Here is a 23,184-nt window from a genome sequence, read left to right as displayed (position 1 = left end):
TGAGGTGCTAATACTCTCCACCCTACGTTTTATATCTGTGGTAGTGAATGTGGAAAAATTCGATTTGTACTAATTTATACAGTGCCCAGATCGATTAAGGTCGGAAAGAGATAAAAGACAGCTCTTTTATACTAACGATTAATTCGACCTGAAGCCAGTGATAGAAGCACCAATATTTTTAAGAACTGTTTTAATTAAGCACACATTAATTACGCAAGATTTGAAGCAATCTGAGGAAAATCCCAGGGAGCACCTGCAATGTAGTTAAATGTGTAAAGGTAGTAAAAATCGTAGTGTAGTACACAAGGTTCCCAGAGAAACAGTAGCTTTCGGACAGATCTTCATTACCGGTGCAAGCAAAGTATTTCAAAGTGCTAATAGACATATGTCCGAAACGCAGTTTCTCTTGGAGACTTGTATACTACACTGCGATTTTTACTACCTATGCATATATAAATATATAGCTTATATACGTATTCATACGTCATGGTCGACGAGTTTTACAATCAACCTCACCCTTAACTGTAAACTTCTGAATGAGCATGGAACGCATTAATCAGTAGCGTAAGACAGAACCTGCAGTTGCGCAAGAGGGCGTGTTTAGTTGGGCTACCTGATGGTCACCATGACTTACCAATAGCTCAGTGGAGGGTGAGAGAGAAGAGGTGGATCGCTGGCTGGGGTGCGTTTCGATGTCAATTCTTATTTTGGACTTTTAACTACTGAACTGAACGGAGGTGAAAACTACTAAGACAACAAGGTAAGATCAGCGGTATTAATGCACTGTAAAGTCATAGTTATAGATTATACTTTTACAGCAGGATAGGAGGAATATTTAGTAGCAAGCGTTTAAAAATAGTGATCTCGAGAGAAGTCAAGTTTTGGAAACAATGTCATTTAGCCCATATTTTTCTGTTTCTATTTTTTTGCGTACATTTTTTAAAATCCATGCCCTGTCACATTGTCACCAATTGTGCGGTCTCTCATCCTGGGCAAATGTCTTGTTCCGTGAAGTTATTAAACGACGGAATTAATCTTAAATGTAGGATAAGCTTTTTGATGATGAACGTTAAGCTGCCGATCGCCCTTTAGCCTTTAGTCCTGATACGAAACGGGTTAATTATTAACTTTATGTTAGCCTACACAAGAACCTAGTGGTTCTTGGTTATTATATACATTGGGTATTTTATTCATTTATTTGATGTCAGTTACCCTGAAAGGAAAGACCATTACTAAGGTGTTCGGTGTGCTCTCTGTATGTAATGAAACTAACCAGATTCCCTCACATTGAGAAATACAGAAGTCAGTAAGACAAACAGGAAGCTTCTCTGCTTCAGACCTACGTGGAACTGAACAATTACTATTCCCCTCAAGTACATGTCACGTGTGCTGTATGGCAATGTCAGACAACTATAGCTATGGCATCAAAAGAGACGTATGCCTTCCAGCCAGACGCTGATGTATTATAGAGAAATAGTTCCCTAATCCAATCCCAGGCACCCATTGTCCTTTCCTGATTCATGTTTTCTCTGGCACTCCTAGCTGAACTCACAAACATCTTGGTAACCAGTTGAATGAGCAGGGAAAATATTGAACTTAAAGTACATGCATCCCCAGGTCTGATGATTACATCTAGGTTAAAAAAGGGGGCAAAATAAACTCAAAATTAAACGTTGAGGTAAAGAAAGTGCCCTGTGTTTTGGAGGAGTAAGTATTTTGCCAATAGGAACACTACAAAGGGAAATATAAAGATAGCATTCATGCTTTTCCGCCTGCCAAGGAACTGCTAATGTGACCTCCCCCTCCATTAATTTCATTTATAATTCATCAAAGTCCCTTTTCATCTTTTATTGGAAAAAGACTCCCCCTCTGCCACCCACACATACTGAGTCAGTAAATAAACCCAGTGCCATTTTTTAAAATCAAGATGTGACCCGGTTTATTTTAGGCATTTATATATGCAAGAAAGCAATTCTATATAAGATTGCTTAGTTCTGAGAAGTCTTTACTGAGTGGTGATGCTGTTTTGACATGTCAAAGCCAGCCTTCTTAATATTGTCTGTCATCTCTTAGTGCATCAGAGCCAATGCAAATTTTGTTTTTTCATTTCATTCTTTTTTCCGTTTGAGGTAGAATGAAAATTGAATTAGATTTTAGATTTGAGGAGCTTAAAAAAACTTAAATAAACTTCTGTCTCATTTAAGTTACTTTTCAAGTGTCAATTGTCCTAGTGCAACACAATCTTAGTTGTTCTACTTTAGTTGTTAAAATTAATGAAATTATTGCATGAGTGATTGGTCCACTGCAGTCCACATTTTAATAAGCCTTAAACCTATATTCAGTTTCACTATAACACAACAATTTTCTCCTGATTGTAACATATCACTGTCACCATAGGAGATTCCAGTAGTACTGAATTGAGAGACAGTTGTGGATGCTTTGAGATGAGCTCTTTCTGAATGATTGAGTACTAGAGGACTGACCTTCTAAAGTGATTATGAATATGTGAAGTGTGACTGACAGCTGCTTAAACATGCATGAGAGGCCTGATCCAGCCTGCACCCAGCTGAGCTGTTAGCACATACCCCACTCTCTCTTCACATAATGGCTGGAGCTTTCTTTTTCTTAAAAAATCCCACTTCTTGATTAGACTCTTGGAGAGTCCTTCACCTTGTCCAGTCAGTGTGCTAACCTGTTTTTTAAGTCTCTTTCTAAAATTTGGCTATAACCTTTCACAAGCGTTTGAGAGGTAAAATGGCATGGATCTGGGCTCTCTGGTTTTGACAGATGTATGTTCCACACAAGCCTGTGTCCTGGAGGGCTCTCTGATATGACCAGACTGAGTGAAGTCAGGTGGCAGCGTATGCCCTGCCGATCTGAACGTCAACATCCCATGGGCATGTTGGTGGGTGTTTGAGGAGTTGTGCTTTCCCCAGCTCTCTCCTCTGCTCCGGAGTGGTGAGGGAATTGAATGTGCCCATCTTTAGTCTTTTGTGGAACACACATCTTTTTTCTCTGTTTCATATTACTGTTTTTATATCTCACTCTCATACTCTTTGTGATCATTTGAGATCTGTACAATGCATAAATGTTACCTGATAGTGGCTGCATGTTTACAGTTTATTGACTTGTTCTATAATAAAATCTCTGTTGATGAGCTGATACAAAGTACAAAGTTTACTGAAAGGGATGGTTTAATACCAGAAACTGATATCTATATATGCTTTATGGATAAAGAGTGTAAGTTTTATATGCATACATACATACATGCATACATACATACATACAAATATATATATATATATATATATATATATATATATATATATATATATATATATATATATATATATATATATATATATATATATATACTTTCTGAATGCATTTCAGATATAAATAATCCGATTTTCTTATCAAGGCTTCATCTGTCCCTTTCATTCAGTTTGAAGCTCATTAAAGTGACTATAAGTGACTTTAAGTAAAATTACTGTAGGCAGACTTTGTATGAAATATTACATACTTGTCATTCACAAACTATTACACAATAGTTACAAGAAGCCAGGTTGAATACTACTTGCAATGCATACAGTCTGTCTGTTTTAAAAACAGTCTCTCTATGGGTCTGCAATGAGCCCACAGCTTTCCTGTGCATTAGAGCAGTTACTATGTTTGTTCTTTTCATCGGTATGAAATTTAGAGGCAGTTGTTATCAGACTGAAATTCCTGGGCCCTCAGCATGTTTAGTTTTGCTTGAGCTACAATCTTCTGTTACACCATGGCCACAGTGCACCTGTCCTCTGAGTTCACCGTAAGCTGTGACACCCCCACTGTTGTCATGGTGACAGCACAGCAGCAGAAACCAGTTGTGATCAGTGTAAGAACGATGCTGAGCTATGAAACTCACCAGGCTTGCTTTCCTGCAGCCTAATACTGACAGCAGGTGTGTGTGTGTGTGTGTGTGTGTGGTTGGGGGAGTCAGAAAGAGAAGAACAGAGAATCTTAAAGAGAATAAGTACAGCGTAAATGACACGGCTGTTCATTAGTGTGGGATTCGGAGAGGGGGAGACTGAGAGGTAAGGAGCAGCCGTGGGAGCATAGCCTCTTAGGGAGAGAGAGGGTCTGAAGGAAAGGAAAACACTGCTCATCTAGTGTGCAAGTTTGTTTAATGGAGACAGGCTGAGTGAGTGTGTGTTTATCTTTGCAAAAAAAAAGGGGGTGGTGGTGGGGGGCTACTGTCCCTCTAAATCACGTCACACAAAATGCATTTAGGTGTGTATGTTGCCCATAGCCTGTTTCCTCTGGAGTAGCCATCACCAACAGTCATATCCCTCCCTGGTGAACAAGAGAGATGTGCACAGAGAGACTTGTAGAATGATGGATCTGTACTGAAAGCAAAAATTATCTCTAAAATATGTATAGCTATAAAAGGTTGAATTTCTTCACCTCTCTTCTCTCAACTACAAACACAGCACCATTCTCAATAATGCTAAGAAATTCTGTTACTCTACCAGATCTGTGATTATTTTAATGTAATATTCACTATCTGCTTTATGAATTGATCCTCATTAATGGGTCTTTATATTAGAACTTTGTGCAGTTTAATGTTATAGTACTCACTAATGAATGAATACATTGATTATTCCCAATACAACCTTTTAACATCCTGCTATTTTCAAAAAACCTTAGCTAGTCTGCTCTATAATATACACAGCACATGCTGTTTGTCTTGCTGTTTGTTCCATGTTAGTTAAATCTTAACTGTGGTTTTCCTTAGCTGCTGTCCCATATAGAGCAAGGGGGAGCTCTAGAGCTGCTGTCTTGTGTAGAGCAGGGGGACAGTTGTAGAGCTTTTGTATAGCAGGTGGGAAACATGCGGTAGCAGCTAGTTGTCCGTGCACAGTAGATGAGGTGAAGAGATGAAGTGCAGCTTCTGAAGGATTTGGCTTACAGCTCTCACTTATCACTTATGTCATACATTATCCATCATCTTATATCCTAAAGAAGTTACCTCAGAAGGAGAATGGGATTATTGGCCAAATTGGTCTGTGCCATTGGACACAACACAGAGTCCACCATAAGCCCTTGATCTGTGCATGTGTTATGTGAGTGTTTGTAGAGCTCATGTCAATGTGTTGGCAGGTGTTGTAACTATTTTATAATAACTCTTTGCTTTATAACACACTTTGCGGTATTGATGAACATGTAACTTTCTCTCGTTCTCTTATTTTTCTTTTGTTCACTCATGACAAACATTTTCATTCAGTGTAATTTCTGCCACTTTAAGCAGCATTCCCTGTGGCAGTGCCCTTTTAAGGGCCCCATTGGATGTCATGCAGGAGAGCCTGAGGATCTTGGCTGTCTGCTTTTCTTCACCCTTGCTTTGAGCTGCAGCTCCTGCTGAATGTCTTCATCGCCCAGTGGCCCGGCCTCGTGCACGGGGCAGCCTCAGTGCGTCCCAGGCTGTCTCGGGCCATCCTCCCAACCTGGTTGGTTTCTGTGCTTTACTTTTTTTTTTTTTCTCCCTCAGATTACACATCTAAGAAGGACAATGAGGTAGGACTGCTGGCACCTCGCACTGGAGAAGAGAGAGATCATCAAAGGGTGCACTTCATTTTGTATTCGACTGAGACGAGTGACCGTGCTGTGCTGAAAGACGAGGGGGTGTGGTAAGCTTGAAGTGCTCAGCCCTCCTGGGCAGACTGGCAGTGATGAGGATGACTAGTGATGTGGCCTGGCTGCCCTACCTGCAGCTGCTGTGCAGTATGTCCGCCCTGTGGGCTTATCCCTTCAGACCACCTCTGGACCTGGATGTGATTCCCAGAACCACTGTCCTCTACACTGGTATGAGCCTGTTATTTCCTGGCCCATCTTCCATGCCCTCCCTGTTACAGAGTTACACTCTGTGTGTGTGTGTGTGTGTGTAGTTATATGTTAGATAATCCTACTCTGCTGAAGGTTTCTTATGGCAGTACTGTCAAAGGCAAATGCAGAGGAACATTATGGCAAATTAGTAAGCCTATATTTTTTAAATCTGAAGATGCTCCTGCCCAATAATAACCCCAACAGCATGGTTCAGAGTCAAAGACATTAAGGCATTATGAGGTGACTTGAGACTTCCTTTTATCTCCTGAGTGGAGTTATACAGGCGTGGGGAACGCAAGGTGTCAAACTCTTAAACGTACAGTGCGAGCGAAGGGTTGGCTGTCCCGAGATCTGCACTGACTCGACCATGCAGGGCACTGACGCAGCAGACGATGGCTACGGCAGAGCCTCAGGGTTGAGCAGCACCAGTCGGCTCTTGCTCCACAAACACGGGGAGGGACTGTCTTCTGCTTCTGACCCGCTCCTCTAGCCCCTTCTCACTGAGAATGTGTGCAAAACCTTGAATCTGGCTTAGCAACCAGACTGGCAAAGCTGAAGTGTTTTTGTATCATCCATTGATGTTTGTAACTGATGGAGGATGGGCTTGTGTGTTTTTTCGCCTTCAGCAGTGAGTGATGATAGTGCTGATGTAAGTTGTCTCTGTGTGTGTGTGTGACTGTGTGTCTGTATGCATATGCGTGGGTATTTGTATGCAAATGTGTGCCTGTAATCTTGTCATACTATCGTTCATCTCAGGTCCATCCACACTCGGCGTCCCTTCCGTTTTTCTCTCCCTCATACCACACCTCTCTGCAACACATATTCAATCTTTTTGCGCCTGCCAAGGACATATCTATTCATTGAGATACTTAGCAACACTTCCAGCATTTACCAGCATCACGCAGGGCTAGTGAGGTGTCTGGGCTTTGCTCCACTCCACCTCTCTTTTCATTTATTGGCCCTGTGAGCATTGATAAAAGGAGATGTGTAGGAAAGAGAGACATCAATTAGTCTAATGAGTACTGAACTTCACGAGAGAGATTGCAAGAGCGAGTAGGTGATAGAGACAAATGGGGGTCAATGCATTTCATGAAGCAGCAAATATAAAATGGGATACAACACTATGTAAATCTGAGAAGTCAGTTATGGTTATACATGCATGGACAGGACTGTATAAAACAACAAAGATGAAAAACCCATGAAGGGGATTGGATGTTTACTTTCTTTAAGAGATCATGCCCAATTGATCCATGCTTGACATTTATCAGTATCGCTTTAAAACTACAAATAAAACAGCACTATGAAACAATCAGAACCTGCTAGTCACAATACCCCGAGCCCAACACATCAGCTCACTGTAACCCCTCGTCACCTGTGAGTATTTACACTTGAACACACCAAACATACTACAGCTGATGATCAACATGCAGGTACGCTCCGTGCTTGTGCAAAAAACAAAACAAAAAACAAAAACCTCTCCCAAAGAGGGAGGTGCAGTAGCAGTAGGTAATGTGAAGGTAATGACATGTTCCCTGTTCTCTAAATTTTTAGCACAACAAGCTACTATCCATACAGCAAAATATAATATTTGCCTAGCACACTGTATCAGTAGATAAAGCCACAATGTGTGAAACCCTTATGCAGTTTATCTTGTTTTGTGACTGAACAGCCAATCAGAAAATTCTCCCTCACGGCCGACTGCTGACGGCAGTTCAACATGCACAATTGCCCAAACATCACTGGCGATCACCAACTATAGTTAACTGTGTGGAGTACGAGCAACAGTTGGTCACCAAAGCCCTCCAACGTCCTGACGCCATCCATTGGCCGATAGTCGATAGTTTGTCACTAGACTAAGGCATAAATCAGCACTTAATAACTATGTTTCACTCTTAACTGTGTGATGTGGTAGCATGGAGAGAGGGCCTGTCTCCACATGGGTCTGTGCACTCCACAGTAGGGCCTCTCCCTGCACTGAGCTGGCAAGCTCCAACTTGACAACAATAACAACAACAACACACACACACACACACACACACACACACACACACACACACACACACACACACACACACACACACACACACAACTAATGTCCGGTGTTGCCTAGAACCTATTAATTGTTTTCCTGTGGAGGGCGACTGTGGCACGCGGTGGAGGGGGTGTAACGAGGTTGATTGTTATGTGTTGAGAGGAGTCTAACACGGCCTCTAACGGGTGGAAGGTCAGCGAGAGATATACACAGTAGATACATTATGTAACAGTATGACGTTTATTGCAATATTAGCTATATGTACCTTAGACTGAATATTGTGGTGTCATAAAACTGCTGCATTTTTTGGAATTCACTATACTATATTATTTTACATTCGCCTTAGTTACACAATCGTTATTAATTTCAGCTAATTGTAGTGCTTTGTCAATAAAGCTTCATTGACTTGAACAGGCCAGAAAATTGAGAGAAAGAGATGGTTGAATAAAGGTAGGGTTGTGCAACAGAGGAAAACTGAGTTTGAACACAATGAAGCTGTATTTGGTGGAGAGGAAGAGCTCATTTCAGGTGTAGAGTCAGGAGACTTTGGAGCCTGTCCCCGTGGGTTTCTCCCAGGCCGAGCAATTACTTCAACTCACACAGAAAGCAGAAGGACTGCATAGTATAGAAAAAAATATTGTATTGTGTTATTGTGGTATTGTGGTATATTACAATTGCAGTTTGTCTTCAGATATAATAAAAAAACAACAGCAACACATTTCTGTGGCCTAGATGCGATATGGTTAAAGGCTGGTGTGCATTATTATGAACAAAATGATTCATGTTTGTTGGATCATGTGAATGCTGCAATTCATCAACTCCCACAAAACATTCTGGGACATCTGAGAATGGTCAGAATGTTCATTGAACACAATAAAAAACAGTTATTTGTTAAAGGGTAATTTAGATTTATTGGTATTTCCAAATAGCCAGAGAATGAGTTATTGCTTGAGCTTATTGCTCACAGGTGAGTATGCCTCCGCAGTGTGCCTGTTCCTCTCATGTGGTCGTGTGGGAGGGACCTGGATACTGTCCATACAAATTCAGGGTTTACTTTTTGTCTTCTGGGTTAATGCCCTCATGTACTCTTATGTCATTACAAGGCTTTTCTAAAGATGAGTTAATGCGTAAAGGAACCGCGTGCTGGGTGTAGCTTGTAATAGCCCTGCCCAGACACCCCGAGAAAGCCCCAGCCACTGCTGCTCTAGTTGAGTATGGTGTATGTCTGTGTGGGCAGTGGTTCATGCAACAGTACACTCAGAGGAAGGTTCCATAGCCAGGGAGAGAACAGCACAATGGAATGCAGGGTCCAGCATGAATACAGCAAAAATACATACAAAACGGCTGCATGTGTAAAAGTGCACCCACACACTCGCATGCGTGTGCACAACCCCCATAATTGTGGTTGTTAATTATTAAGGGCCCTGCCCCTGAGTGATTTTGAATAAAATGTTGGGCTGAAATGTCAAAGTGAATACTGCACCATGATTTTGCTGGTCTAGCCTGGATAAAGCATTCATAGATGTGTACTCAGTAAATGATCATCTGTGGCAATACAGACACGCACTCTCTCTCTCTCTCTCTCTCTCTCTCTCTCTCTCTCTCTCTCTCTCTTCTCACTTAGTCTCTCTCATTGTCTTTCATTTTTTCGTTCAAACTCACATTTCAAATCCTTTTAAAAAAAAAATCTAACATGATAAATTTCTTTCTTTTTGTTTTTTATCAAACATTCAGACAAATTTAGAGATATTAATTGGAGATGTTTTTCATGTATCACTGATTATTCTGGAGCTCTTTCTCTCTCTCTCTCTCTCTCTCTCTCTCTCTCTTTCTCTCTCTCTCTCTCTCTCTCTCTCTCTCTCACACACACACACACACACACACACACACACACAAAAACTGAATCATGTCATGACCTCATACTGATTAGCTGATTATCAGTGGGACATTTACACATTAACAAGAAGTGCTGTTAAGCTTTAAAAGCTGTGTATGTGTGTATAGATGGGTGAGGAGTGACTTATTTAAAACAGGCACTAAGCTGCTAAAGAAACTGGAATGTGGAGATTGTAATCAATATGCAGACATTTGAGCTGTGAATGGACACTGTTTTTCTGTATACTTCTGTAGTATATATTGTGAATATTGTGGTCCCATCTGTGTTTACAGAGCAGGTATAATTGGTATTATAGATGGAAATTGGGTTTTCTTGGCTTTTGCCCAGCTGGGTGAGGTATGGTGCGGGGTCTGTACTGTCTCGCCTGATTCTGTGAGCCACGGGTGCTGGATTACACTCCAGCTTGACAACAAAAAAGGTAATTACTCATCATGGAATCTTAGAGCCCAGAAACTGAAGATCTCCCACTGTATAAGCCAGTTCTACGAGCACTTCTAGAGCTGGTAAGGGGGAGGGGTTGGTTGTGTGGGGTTTCTGTCTGTGATGACATCGTCATTACATGCTTGTTTGCTTTGTGACACAGTTAAAGCTATTAACCTGTGTCCATATAATCATAGTCTGGTCAGGTTAACCTTATTTACAATTAATTTAGAATATTTAACCACTGGCTTTGCAATGCTTCTGATCCATCATGTGTGGTACACTAATGAAAGGTAGTGTGTATTATGTGCATGTAAAATACAGGCCAAACGTTTGATAGCAACACTAAGTTTATAAAAAAATAAGAAACAATTTTTTCAAGTGATAACAGGCAGTGAAATGTTTATTAACACAGAACAAAAGGCTCCATTTAATCCCAGCCAGACAGATTCAAGGCATCCTGTCATGAATTCTTAGCAGGTATATTGCTGCTATTGCATTTCAAACCTTTAGACATTCTTTCTTTGTGACCAGTGGGATGTGCTTTATTCGAGCAGTCAGGTTCTTCCCATAGGAGCTCCACTGGAGAGAGAGAAGGCCAGATCATTTGTCTAAGTACACCTGGTAGTTCTTCCTTGTCTAAATAGTTTTCACAAAGTTTAAAGGCATTTCAAGTTACCCAGAGGATCAATGTTTGCTACTTTATTTTGGCCTATATTTTATATTTGTGTCCTGTTGTAGCTCTGTGTGTGTGTGGGTGTGCGCGTGCATGCATGCATGTGTGTGTGTGCATGTGTGTGTGTATGTGTGCGTGTGCGTGTGTGTATGCGCGTGTGTGTGTGTGTGTGTATGTGTGTGTGTGTGTGTGTGTGTGTGTGTGAGCATGGAACACAGAAACATCAGTCACACAGCAAAGACGAGAGAGGTGCTCTATTGCTGCTTACTCCAGGTGGACCACAAGTGGTTCTTTTATACTACTCCTGCAGGATGGAGGTCACAGTAGAATTACTGTAGTCAGGAAAACTCCAGGAAGTGCATGAGCTGTCTGATTACAGGTGTTTTTGAGGGCATAGTCTACACTCATTTTGTTGTCTCCTGCTCAGTTCGTCAGAAAATGGCACTACTTCTGTGTAATTTGTGATTGCAGGTTTTATCACTACTTTATACATCAAATGTGATTTATTGACTCCATGGCTATGACTAAGCATAGTAGTGAACTGTGAGTTCCCTACAACATATTGTACATTGTAATACTGATCTGACTGATCCTTTTCTTCTTCTTCTCATTTGCTTGTGTTATGTGCTGCTTTATCTGTGATCTTTGGTTTGCTTTTCTGCATGTGTGTGGATGTCTGTATGTGAGAAGTTTTGTGGTGTTATGTGTTATCTGTAGAGAGGTTTTTGTGAAATCTTTGAGTGAGTTAAATAGTTTTGCCAGTGTTCTGTAGATAAAGTTAGCCCGACACGTGCGCATACAACACACACCCATAGAGAATAAGTGTATGAACTTAAAGTAAAGCTTGAAGCAAGTTACAAAATATGTGCCTGTGTTTTTTTTTTTATTGAGAGATAGATATTAAGGGAACACTGTATAAGGCATTGTGTTTGTGTGGAGCACTACAGAAGGAAATGAGAGAGCTATGTCAGCAGGGAGTCACAGGGAGGCCCATCATCTCTCTTTCTCTCTCTCTCTCTCTCTCTCTCTGAGACTCCCCTCTGTCACTCTCCAGCTTTGACATGCATCTCCCACCTGCTGATTGAAGGCTGTTAATGAAGATCATGATGCAGAATACAATCTGTCCCTCACCGTATATAGAGGTGTTCTGCCAGAGGCGCCCACACAGGAGAGGAAGGATGTGAAGCGTGCTTGTATGTGTGTGTGTGTTGGTCTGTCCTTGTTGCTATGTGTCACTGCTTTTCCAGTATCAACAGAAAAACACAGTCACATAAACATGTCATCGCCAGCAGAATGGATCTATGTAAAGAGAACTAGGAAACAGGGATACATTAGTGTAACTGCTCTACACATGTTGCTCTGGAAGGGCCCTTCCTACATTTCTGACACTCTGTGTGTGTGTGTGTGTTTCAGGGCTGTGGGGGTGCAGGCGTTTTAGTGACGCAGCTCTGAACTACAGTACCCTGCTGCTGGAGGAGGAGGCTGGTGTGCTGTACGTGGGTGCCAGAGGGTCTCTGTACGCCCTGCACGCGCCCAACATCTCCGGCTCCAGACGCACCGTAAGCGCCACTCGTTCAGCCTGCCCTGCAGGGTTCAGTGTCCTTCACTAATCTTTCTCTTGTGATTACCTGTATGAGTCATGCAAAGCCACTACCCACATTTGCATGCAAAAGTTGTCAGAATAATATAACAAAAAATATGTTTACACACTTGAGATATCAGTACCACTAGGTGTTTCGAAATAGTCACAGGAAATGCATTACCCGGAATGTGACTTGATGAGATTAGGGGTAAAGAAATTTGTTAATTTTTCACTTGTGCAGATTGACTGGGAGGCGCCAGAAGACCAGAAGCAGCTCTGCCTGAACATTGGGAAAGATAACAAGGTGGAGGCCTTTATTTTCACTTTTGTGTCTCGACCTCTGCTCACTTCTCTCTACCTCACTGACACACATTCAATTCCTCTTACAGACAGAGTGTTTCAATCACATCCGATTCCTGCAGAGGTTCAACAGCACCCACTTGTATACTTGTGGAACTCATGCTTTCAGTCCACTATGTGCATATATTGTAAGTAGGACTGCAGATCTTAAATGTCATATATCTAATGTTTATCTAATTTTTAATTATGCTTAAGACTTCACTCCCCCAGAGGTTTTTAGGCTGAATGATATGCTTGTTCCATTGTGCTTTTCCAGAACAGTGGAGAGTTTAAGATTTCTTCTGTGTTTGAGGAGGGTCGGGAGAAGTGCCCATATGACCCTGCAAAAGGCTACACTGGCCTGATTGCTGGTAAGTCACTAATCACCAGCCATTTACACAGTAGCCTTTTTAATGCTATTTTCAATATTCCTGTTTTAATGCCATTCCTGTATAATCTTGGACCCATCCCTCCTGTCAGATGGACAGATGTACACAGCCTCTCAGTACGAGTTCTGGAGCTCTCCAGACATTCGCAGGAACTCGCCAAACCCCACACTAAGGACAGAGGATGCCCCCACTCGCTGGCTTCATGGTCAGTTTATCCCAGCACATGGCAAGCATTTCTGATCCATCACGCTCTTTATAGACAGCCGGCTGCATTGTCGCAGGTGTCCAGCTGAATGAATTCCCATGCCCACTTCCTGCATGATTTATTGTTTACATCACTGCTTGCCTACAGTGCATTTAAGACACCTCTTCCGTTTTAATACAGCACTGTTTTTTCCCCATCACTTCCTGCTGTGGTTCAGAGGGATTGCAGGCTGTCCTGTCTGCTGTGGCGGTACTGTGTGTTAATGACGTGTTTGTGTGCTCCCTTACAGAGGCGGACTTCGTGGGCTCAGCACTGCTGAGGGAGAGTGTGAACAACTCTGTGGGGGATGACGACAAGGTGTACTTCTTCTTCACGGAGAAAAGCGAGGAGCACACCCCATACTTCAGCCACAGCAGGGTGGCGCGCGTGGCCCGCGTGTGTAAGGTACGGCGCAAGGCACTCCTGCTCCCGGCACACATTCCTAACCTCCAGACCCCATCTTATCCTGTGATGGATGTCAGGGAGCTGCGCACTGACAGTTCATTTGCTGAAGTGCCGATGAAGTAGGAGCTAGGCAGCATTTTACCTTTTACGTGTCTTTGCATAACTGAAACGACTTTAGGTTTTGTGAAATAATCTAATACGTTCCTTGTTTTATCACCAGAATTCGATTTGAACAGAGACATCTGTTTTCATTATAGTCTACAGTCTTGTACATGCACTCATAAACACTAAACCCACTAAACCCACTTAAAAGGGAGGACATGTATTTGGGGTGGGGGTGTGTGTGTGCATGTGCTTGAGCACCAGAGTATTTTCTTCTCAGCGGGGAAAGCACTTTGTCCTCAGAATGCTCGTAATTTCAAGTGTAGCTCTCCACAGGGCCCCTAACAGCAGCGCCTGTCTGGTTCACGCTTCTTTTACCCAGGCGTTCCTCTGTGTCCACCCTCTCGACCCTGTGGTTCGGCGTCAATGTCCAATCACTGTGCCAGCCTCGCATGACCACACGCTCTGGGATTTCACCCGGCACTCAACAACTGCAGCATGTCCACGTTTATTTAGCTTTTCTTATTTGCTCGTCGTGTCTCACACTGATGCTCCACCCCCGCAATGCTCGCTGTTTCCTGGGTAACACCTCCTGCTCACTGGAAGCTTATTAGTGAGGGCCCTCCTGTTTCCTCGGGCAGGATGCTCTGGTGTGGCTGGCATTAGGAGTCTGGCACAGCCTTCAAGGTCAGGACGCAGCTGGCTGCTTATTTAATGCCGCATTGACAATGACAGGTTCACACTGAACTACAAGTCCCATCAGCTCAATCCAAACCTCAGCTGCTACTGCTAGCTGAATATTGACCTGGTTGCTCCCTGCCTCCAACGCTAGTGGCAGACAGCGTGCAGGGCTTTTGGAGACTAATCGTCTTTCCTTATGATCCTTCACTTGGTTCTAAGCCCATTTCACACCAGATATGAGAAGCTTGGAATATTTATGAATGCTGCCAACGTGGTACTGGTCGATCTGTGTCAACTGGCTGTGTGGAAAAAGTAACTGGACTTTTTGGAAAATGGCTCTGTCTTTCTGTCATTCATGTAGAAAATTAGGTTGCGTTGGTGTATTTATTTACCAACGCAGGGCAAGATAAAGCCAGGAGGAGGGCAGAAGCTGTACCGTGCCTGAGCTGATCCTGGTGCCGGCAGTGTGCACGTGGTGACCTGAGCAGGCTGCTGGGCACCGCACAGCCTTGCTCTTCCAGCCCACACAGCAGGGTCACTTTAATGAGGAGATTAAGCTTCATTATCTGCATGCCTGCAGTGAAATGCACTATAAACACAAACTTGGTGAGGCTTTGCATAAACTAAAATTACAACCATTGTCCTCCTCAATGTCCTCTGTAAATCAAACAGAATGTACATCAGAATGTACTTTGTTTTTGTTTTATTTCAGTGTTTTTTAAATTTGTTTGTTTGGCCATAGTACCTAAAGAGAAATTGTAGGTTTTTGTTCAGGATGATTACAGAGTTTTATTTTCAATATTTAATCTCACTGCAAACACTTTCACTAACACACCCATTATTCACCAGTGTTCAGTTCAGTCGGTCCTGGGACATTTGTTACACAGCTGTGTCAGTGACATGGAGGAGTCTCAGTAATGGGTGTGATGCTGGTGCAGACACACTGAGACACAGCTATGTTTCTGGAGGTTTTCATCACAGTTGTGTCGCTTGAGAGTTGATAGTCCGCAAACAAGTCTATCCATTCAACAGTGGTCAAAAACCAGTTCTGGTAGAGTCAGAAGATCTGCTGCTAATTCCAGGAGATGATCCATTCTCTTCCATTTCTTTTAAGATGCTGTTGTCACGTGCTTCAGTGCCGTTCATGGTGTTGGGCCTGTTTCAACACAGGGGCCCAAGGGAGACTCCAGACCGGGCGAAAACACATGCTGACATGTTTGGCAGAGAGTTCAATAAAAGCGGTCCTCCTCTAGGGAGGCAGCGTGAAAATTAAATTTGCCCCATCCAACTGACAGGATGTACAATGTCTTCCTTAAGAGAAAAAAGCCCCAATCCAATCCTATCCAATCTGTTCTCATTTCCCACCATGCTCCTGACAGCAGAATAAAGTACTAGTGCCAAGAGCAGCTAACTGTTCCATGAATGAAAAAACAGAGGCAAACTTAAGCGTGCTTCGCATTTGGCCCGAGTCTCAGTTTTCACTAATAGAATTTAAGGTTAAGTTTCCCAGCGCAGCAGGACTGTAAACCTTTACTGACAGGTTTAGATTTCCTGTTGCACTTGCTTGAGGCAGAGTATAGTCTCAAATGCAGGAAATAGTAAATGCCTATTAAATATTGAATGTTTAATCTTTATATATATGGTGTCAATATTAAATGCTATACAGATTACTTAATGGGTGCAACATGCTAATTCCTGTGAAGACCTTTTTCCTGTTGGTGTCCTTTATGCTTGTATTCATTATGTCTGTGTGAAGGCTCTGTCCGAGGTATGTATGTGTTTGTGTATGTGTGTGTGTGTGTATGTGTGTGTGTGTGTTTGTGTGTGTGTGTGTGTGTGTATGTGTGTCTGTGTGAAGTCTCTGTCCATGTTGTGTGAGTGTCTGTATGTGTCTGTGTAAAAGCTCTTTCCGTGGAGTGTGTGTGTGTGTGTGTGTGTGTGTGTGTGAGAAGGCTCTGTCCATGATGTGTGTGTGTGTGTGTGTGTGTGTGTGTGAAGGCTCTGTCCATGATGTGTGTGTGAGTGTGTGTGTGTATGTATGTGTGTGAAGGCTCTGTCCATGGTGTGTGTGTGTGTGTGTGTGTGTATGTGTGTGTGTGTGTGTGAAGGATCTGTCCATGGCATATGTGTGTGTGTATGTGAAGGTTCTGTCCATGGTGTGTATTTCAGTGCTGGGTTGTCTTACTGCAGCTCTTCTTTGCTCACTCTGCTCTGCTTCTCTGCAGCGGGACCGCGGTGGCCTCCTGACCCTGCAGAAGAAATGGACGTCGTTCCTGAAGGCTCGTCTGGTGTGCTCGCTGCCTGCCTATGAGTTCCACTTCAACGTGCTGCGTGGTGTGTTTGTGCTGGACGACACCGGAGCCCAGGATGCTGTTCTCTACGCCATCTTTGGACTGGAGTGGTAAGTGTTTGGGCTCCTTTATGCGAGGCTCTCCCTTTTGTGTGATATGAAGCCTTTTATCGTGGGCTGAGCTCCAGCACCTGCACCTGGCTCGGAAATGCTTTCCTTCTGAAGGTAAGCCTGACTTTTTCAGTCTGTGTCTGGATTGACCTGGCCATGCAGCTGAGATGGAGATGAGCTGCTTGCGTGGAATCTGCTCCAAGAACTGGGTGAGGAAGCTCTAGCTGATGAGGATCGTGCTGGCTGGGAGCAGCAGGGTGGGAGTGTTTGACTGGGCCGAGTGGGCTGGGTGGACTATGTGCCTGGGGCTCAGTGAGGCTCTTGCTGAGCATGCCTGCTCTGCTCAGAAACCCCCACAGAACACCGCTGACAGGTTTTCTGGACTCCTGGAGTGTGTGTTATCTTTTATTCATAAGCTGATCGACCTCGCGGAGGAGATTTGAAGATGCGCAGGTGCAAAACTTTCTTGCCAAAACCTGCGAACGTGTATGTGTGTGTGTGTGTGTGTGTGTGTGTACTTGTAGTCTGTAGCAGGGACCTGTTATCTGCTATTTGCTTCACTGTGTGAACATTGTATCTAATGGTTTTCGGCTTTCTTTTAAAAAACATTATTGAGCCAAGCTATAATGCTAGCAAAGAGGTCAAAAAGTGGAGTTCTGAATGAGGTGAGGGCGTGTTTTGGTGCTTCTGATATCAGGAGATGGATCGTTTTGATGAGTTAGCAGGCTGGTTTGAGCTTTGACACATACAAGCTTATGAGCAATGAGAGATGGACACGTGAACAGAGAAGCGCGTGGTGTCTGCTGACTGAGAGACAACAGGGCAGAGGTGAAAGAAGAGAGGATAGAGTCAGAGAGGGCATTATTAGTATGTATTAGTATGTCATCTGAGCTCTGAGTAGCTGTTTGAGGTGACCTACAAGGTCAGTTTGAACTGTTGTTTTTTTTCCTGTGCTCACATCATAAGCTGTAGCAGAAAGTGTGTGTGTGTGTGTGTGTGTGTGTGTGTGTGTGTGTGTGTGTGTGCGTGCATGCGTGCGTGTGCGTGTGTGTGTGTGCGTGTGTATATTTGCCCGTGTGTGCACATTTTTCATTGACAGTGTTTGTGCACTCCTGCGACTCTGGCAAGAAGAAATCAGGCAGACACTCTTAAACCAAAGTGCTCCCTGGTCCCGATACTTCTCCACTGTTGGTCTCTTCTCTTTGAAGCTCTTGCATCTCTCTTCACTCCATGCAGTTTGCTGTCTCCCTGTTCTGGTGCCACTCTCCCAGTCCCTGTCTCCCTGCCACTCTGTCCACTCGGCAGATGAATGGGTCGGAGCTCTTGATGAGATCCGCCCCTGTCCCGCTCTCCTTCCCCCATCCCGCTTTCATCATATCCCTTGCACACTTTTTGATACATCTGTAGTACATTTTCCAAGTTGCCATGGTTACCCTGAGGGCCTATGAAAGCTCTGTGCCAGCATGCCGAGACCTTGAGAAACAAACACAGGAGGGGAGGCTCAGAGGCGGGGATTGTGAATACTGGCAGGCCTGGAGTGATTCAGTACTTTTTATCAGTGCATGCATCTCTTTCTCTCTCTTGGCCCTTTGCATCCTTCAACACAAACATTCAAAAGAATGGCAGCATTAAGTCTTAAGTTTTGTCTTTGACATATTTGCTGGAGTTTTTGGCTGTGCTTGTGTTGAGGTTGCACTAAGTGCAGTAAATGCCACTATCACTCTTCAGGAAAAGCATCAAAGCCTCAGCCATCTGCCGCTACTCCATGGCGGATGTCCGGCAGGCCTTCGATGGGCCCTATATGGAGAGCACAGAGGATGGCAACCCCAGAAGTGCAGAGTACACAGGGAAGATACCAGAGCCACGGCCCGGATCGGTAAGATTCTCTCTCTCTCTCTCTCTCTCTCTCTCTCTCTCTCTCTCTCACTCACTTACACACACACACACACACATATATACACACACTTACACACACACATTACCATCCTGCTCTGATGCAGCCAACTGGCCGATTCCGTGTGTCCAGCTGTGGCTCGGGTTTCTGGAGTGGCAGCAGCCCTGCGGGGCACACGGATACAGGATCAGACTAAAGAGAGCGGTGCTGGGGGAGCAAACCCCAAATGCTCATATCATCAGAGCTCATTGCTGTGGAGATTAGGAGCAGGCAGAAATGCCTGGCTGATAAAGTGGGGTTGATTTTCAAGCCCTGATGTTTTCTAATGAGCGCCTTCGTGGGCTTGTGACATCTCATATTTCAGTTTCAGTAGCTGTTTAGTGTGTCCCAGAATTTTTGAGAATAAAGACTTATGATTTGTCTCCCAGCTCAAAGAAACTCCCAGGACAGCAATATAGAAGCCGTTGGTGGCAATACATGCTTACATGTACTTCCAGCTTAGAATAGCTTAATGCAGACATGTCTTAGATAGTGAACATCACTTGATGGCAATTTCTGGACAAACTGTCATTCCCACAGTGGTTATGGCAGCCTGGAACAGTAGTGTTGAGCCATATTAGCAAGGTTGTTGCAGTGTGTGTTATCTACTTGTTTTGCTTCTCAGTGCATCACTGACCAACTCAGAGCTAGAGGCATCAACTTCTCCACTGACCTACCGGACGACGTGCTGCACTTTGTCCGTCGCCATCCTCTTATGTCCAGGCAGATCCTCCCTCTGGGACAGCGCCCTCTACTTTTCAAGAGGACAGTGGACTACACTAAGATAGCTGTGCACCAAGTAGCTGCTCTGGATGGCCAGATGTACCACATGCTCTTCATTGGCACAGGTGACCTTTGGTTGCTCTTCATTGGTTCAGATAGATCAGTTAGAAATTCCATAAGAGTGCAAGGATGACACAGGGTGATGGCCCTAATTCGTGTGTAGCTTGTGAGGCTTTGAGACAGTGCTTCGTTTCATTGGCTGTTTACATGCTGCAGATGAGGGCTGGCTACAGAGAGCAGTGGAGGTCAAAGGTGCGCTCCACATTATCGAAGAGCTGCAGTTGTTTGAAGAGCCGCAGCCTGTGGACAGTATCGTCATTTCTCCAAAACAGGTCACTACACCAATGAAACTGTAAAATATTTATATATATGTTGATGACTAAGCTGTGTTACTTATGAATTGATGTGTGTGTGTGTGTGTGTGTGTGTGTGTGTGTGTTTGTTCATGTCAAACTATTTTGATCTTTGACTTGTAGATGAGTGTGTATGTGGGCTCGCCTTCTGCAGTCGTGCAGCTGCCCCTCTCCACATGCGGCAGGTACATGTCCTGCACAGACTGTGTGTTAGCACGTGACCCTTTCTGTGCATGGGACGGGAAGGAATGTGTGGAGATCACCTCACACACAGACAGGTAAAATGGTGTAGAAATACATGTCTTCAATGCTAATTTATTAGTACTAAGTTCTGTAAATCTGCTATTTTGAAAATTCAGTATTGGTTCTCAGGATCAGGTTGATTTCAACCGGGACTAATTGGGTTATTGTTATTTGTACAGATCCAGTCTGACTCAAGACATCCTAAATGGGAATGAGGGCTGTGAGGAGTCAGCAGCAGATGGTATGAATATTAATTTCTTTTTGTATTCATCAGACAGGAGGGCCCAGAGCCATCAAGGCAATAGAACAGTCGCTGGAATCTTTGCTTAAACACTGCATCTGTTATCCATGTGCCATTCTAAATAGCTTAAGCTTTATTATGCAATGTATCTTCTGCACCTAGAATCCCATTATATTGTTTTTTTTTTTAAACTTACTTTTTATGCATAAGTTAAGTGGAGGGATACTCTTTGTGTTAAACGTTTCTTGTGTTAACCGTTTACCAAGAAGCTGCTGCATAGGAAATCTTGTTGTTGTAACATTCTTGGTCTAAATGTGAAGTAGTAGTAGTAGTAGTAGTAGTTCAGGAATGCAAGTTATGGTGTTTATTTTCAAAACCTGTGTCACAGTGAAAAGAGCACTACTGCGTTCCCTTACATTTAATTCAGAATATGCAGGGAACTGTAACACCTTGCTACATTGTGTTGATGAGGTGTGTGTTTATTCTCAGCCCCATCGCTCCACCGCATGCGTTACGTGATGGCTGGGGATGACGTGTTGCTGCAGTGTGAGCTGGCCTCCAACCTGGCCAGCTCACAGTGGACCCTGCAGGGACAGGAGCTGCAGGGCTACGGCCTCGGCTCCGGCTACCGTATCGGCACCGACGGCCTGCTGGTGATCGGGGCTCAGCCAGGGCAGAGCGGAGAATATGCCTGCTTCTCCCTAGAGAACGGTGTCCGCGTCCCCGTTGTCGTTTACGCCCTGACCGTGAAACAAGACCCGCGCGCAGAGCCTCCCGTCAAGGCAACCCTCCTGCCCCCATACACCAGCCCTGCCCCCCAGAGCCCACACCCTGCTCCTATCCCCCTGCCCCCAAACTTGGAGTTCCTGTCCCTGAGGAACATGGAAGCCATGTACCTTTCTCTGATTACTATCCTGGGCGGATTGTGCCTGGTGCTGACTGTTGTCCTGCTCTACGTGGGTTTCTGTGTGCAGGGCAGGCGGGGGAAGTACTCCCTCCGTGCTGCCGCCCGGGCTGACCGGAAGAAGAACACCCACATGGAGCTGAAGACCATTTCCAGCCACTGCAACGGGAAGGTGGACACGCACGATGGCCTGCTGCACATCGTGCCTGGGGAGGCCCAGCTTCCTCCTGCACCTCCCCTCCCGCCGCCTCTCCCCAACTCTGAGACTGAATACACCAACGGTCTCTCAGCCACCCTGCCCAGCGTCTTACGCAAAATGAATGGAAATAGTTATGTGTTACTTAGGCAAAGTGATGGAGACACAATATCTCCTCTGTACTACTCTTTCACTGAAGAGCTCAACCGGATCCTAGAGAAAAGGAAGCACATGCAGCTGTGTAGCAAACCTGACGAGAGCTCAGTATAAAGCTACAGGAACAATATAGCTCCCATTGTTGTGCGGTGATTTAACGACAAGTATGTGCTAAAATGTCAGAGAGCAGTTTGATTCCTTTAAAGCCCTGACTGCACTGTAAGTGAAATGGAAAATAGATTGACTGATGAAGTCGTCTCTTGTCAAACAATATAGCAAACCAGAGCTATTTAGAGCTAAAAGAATAGTCACTGAGCATGAAAACTCAAGAACAGTGAAACACACAATGGATAATCTACCTCTGAAAAACACTGGAGAAATGTTAGCTATGGTGGGATCCACTGGTAAGGGGAAATGGTCAGAGCAAAGCCACAGCAGCAGACACTTTATCAGAGAGCTCGGTCTCTATGGTGACAGCGTCGTGTGACAGCCAAAGGCCTGCACTGCAGCATATGGCCTCGCCGAAGTGAACTTCTCATCATGTAAAGGGACTGCTCTCTGGATAGACACATTTACATGTACATTTGATTTGGACATGACTGCTTTCGAGCAATACTGCTGAAATGCACTAAATGTCGAGTTTCTCTTGTTGTGTAGTTCTATTTTCTTGTTGATGCTGACCACAGTAATCTGAACTAACAAATCTGCACCATTTAATGCAGAATGGAAGCTTTTTATTAGCCTGTTTCATAAAATGTGAGAACAACAGTATTTACTACTTGGATGCACTTTAGGAGCAGTGAGCATGTGTTATGAATGATGCCTGTTCTCAGAGAATGTTAAGGGTGAGAAAGGAAGCTCTGGATCCAGGATGAAATGCTGATCTGTCCCACATTGGGTCAAAGTTTAAAGTGGTTTAATAATCACTAGATGAATTTGATGACACCACATCCTACAGCTGAGAAACTTAAATCCTAGACAAAATGAAACATACCAGTAAATCATGATCCTTCCGCGTTAGTGGTTCAGATCCACTCTGTTTTGAAGAATTGGCTTATGACTGAGTCAGCATTGTCAAAACCAGACAATGTTAATCAGACAATAGTTCCCTGCTGACTTCACTGGATCTCCAGAAACTCTCACCTGCCAATTCACCATGGCAACAAAGGTAAACTGCTCTTGACCTTCTGAGATTATCCTCTTTACTCGCCCAATTACAGCCACCTCTTCCAGGAATCAGATGATAAAAACAACGGTGACAAATTGGGCTTATATGGCCAGGATTTGTGGGTAATAATGGGTAAAGTAGTGAGAGGCATATACTCGTACTATAATATATGAT

General features: G+C 43.9%; 1 protein-coding gene across 1 annotated transcript; it reads left to right on the top strand.

The window, feature by feature from the left end:
- The first annotated feature begins 659 nt into the window (after positions 1-659).
- sema4ga (sema domain, immunoglobulin domain (Ig), transmembrane domain (TM) and short cytoplasmic domain, (semaphorin) 4Ga) lies at positions 660-22,858 on the top strand. Its single transcript, XM_035531865.2, has 15 exons — positions 660-760; positions 5,531-5,844; positions 12,304-12,449; positions 12,714-12,776; positions 12,862-12,960; positions 13,089-13,182; positions 13,292-13,405; positions 13,695-13,849; positions 16,858-17,033; positions 18,762-18,909; positions 19,592-19,814; positions 19,966-20,081; positions 20,226-20,380; positions 20,525-20,586; positions 21,076-22,858. Exons 2-15 carry the CDS (start codon positions 5,712-5,714, stop codon positions 21,954-21,956), a joined length of 2,565 nt encoding a protein of 854 aa, XP_035387758.1. The 5' UTR covers positions 660-760; positions 5,531-5,711; the 3' UTR covers positions 21,957-22,858.
- The last annotated feature ends 326 nt before the right edge of the window (positions 22,859-23,184 follow it).

This window comes from Electrophorus electricus, chromosome 12, assembly GCF_041902795.1.
Source record: "Electrophorus electricus isolate QZ-2024a chromosome 12, ASM4190279v1, whole genome shotgun sequence".
In the NCBI taxonomy this organism is placed as follows: domain Eukaryota; kingdom Metazoa; phylum Chordata; class Actinopteri; order Gymnotiformes; family Gymnotidae; genus Electrophorus; species Electrophorus electricus.
Note: the sequence above shows the minus strand (reverse complement) of the source record. Positions and strands in the feature narration are given on the sequence as shown.

Excerpts from the sequence above, each read along its gene's own strand:
- sema4ga (XM_035531865.2), top strand. The coding sequence starts at position 5,712 with ATGAGGATGACTAGTGATGTGGCCTGGCTGCCCTACCTGCAGCTGCTG. Across the intron at positions 5,845-12,303 it reads AACCACTGTCCTCTACACTG|GGCTGTGGGGGTGCAGGCGT; the intron begins GTATGAGCCTGT and ends TGTGTGTTTCAG. Across the intron at positions 19,815-19,965 it reads CATGCTCTTCATTGGCACAG|ATGAGGGCTGGCTACAGAGA; the intron begins GTGACCTTTGGT and ends TACATGCTGCAG.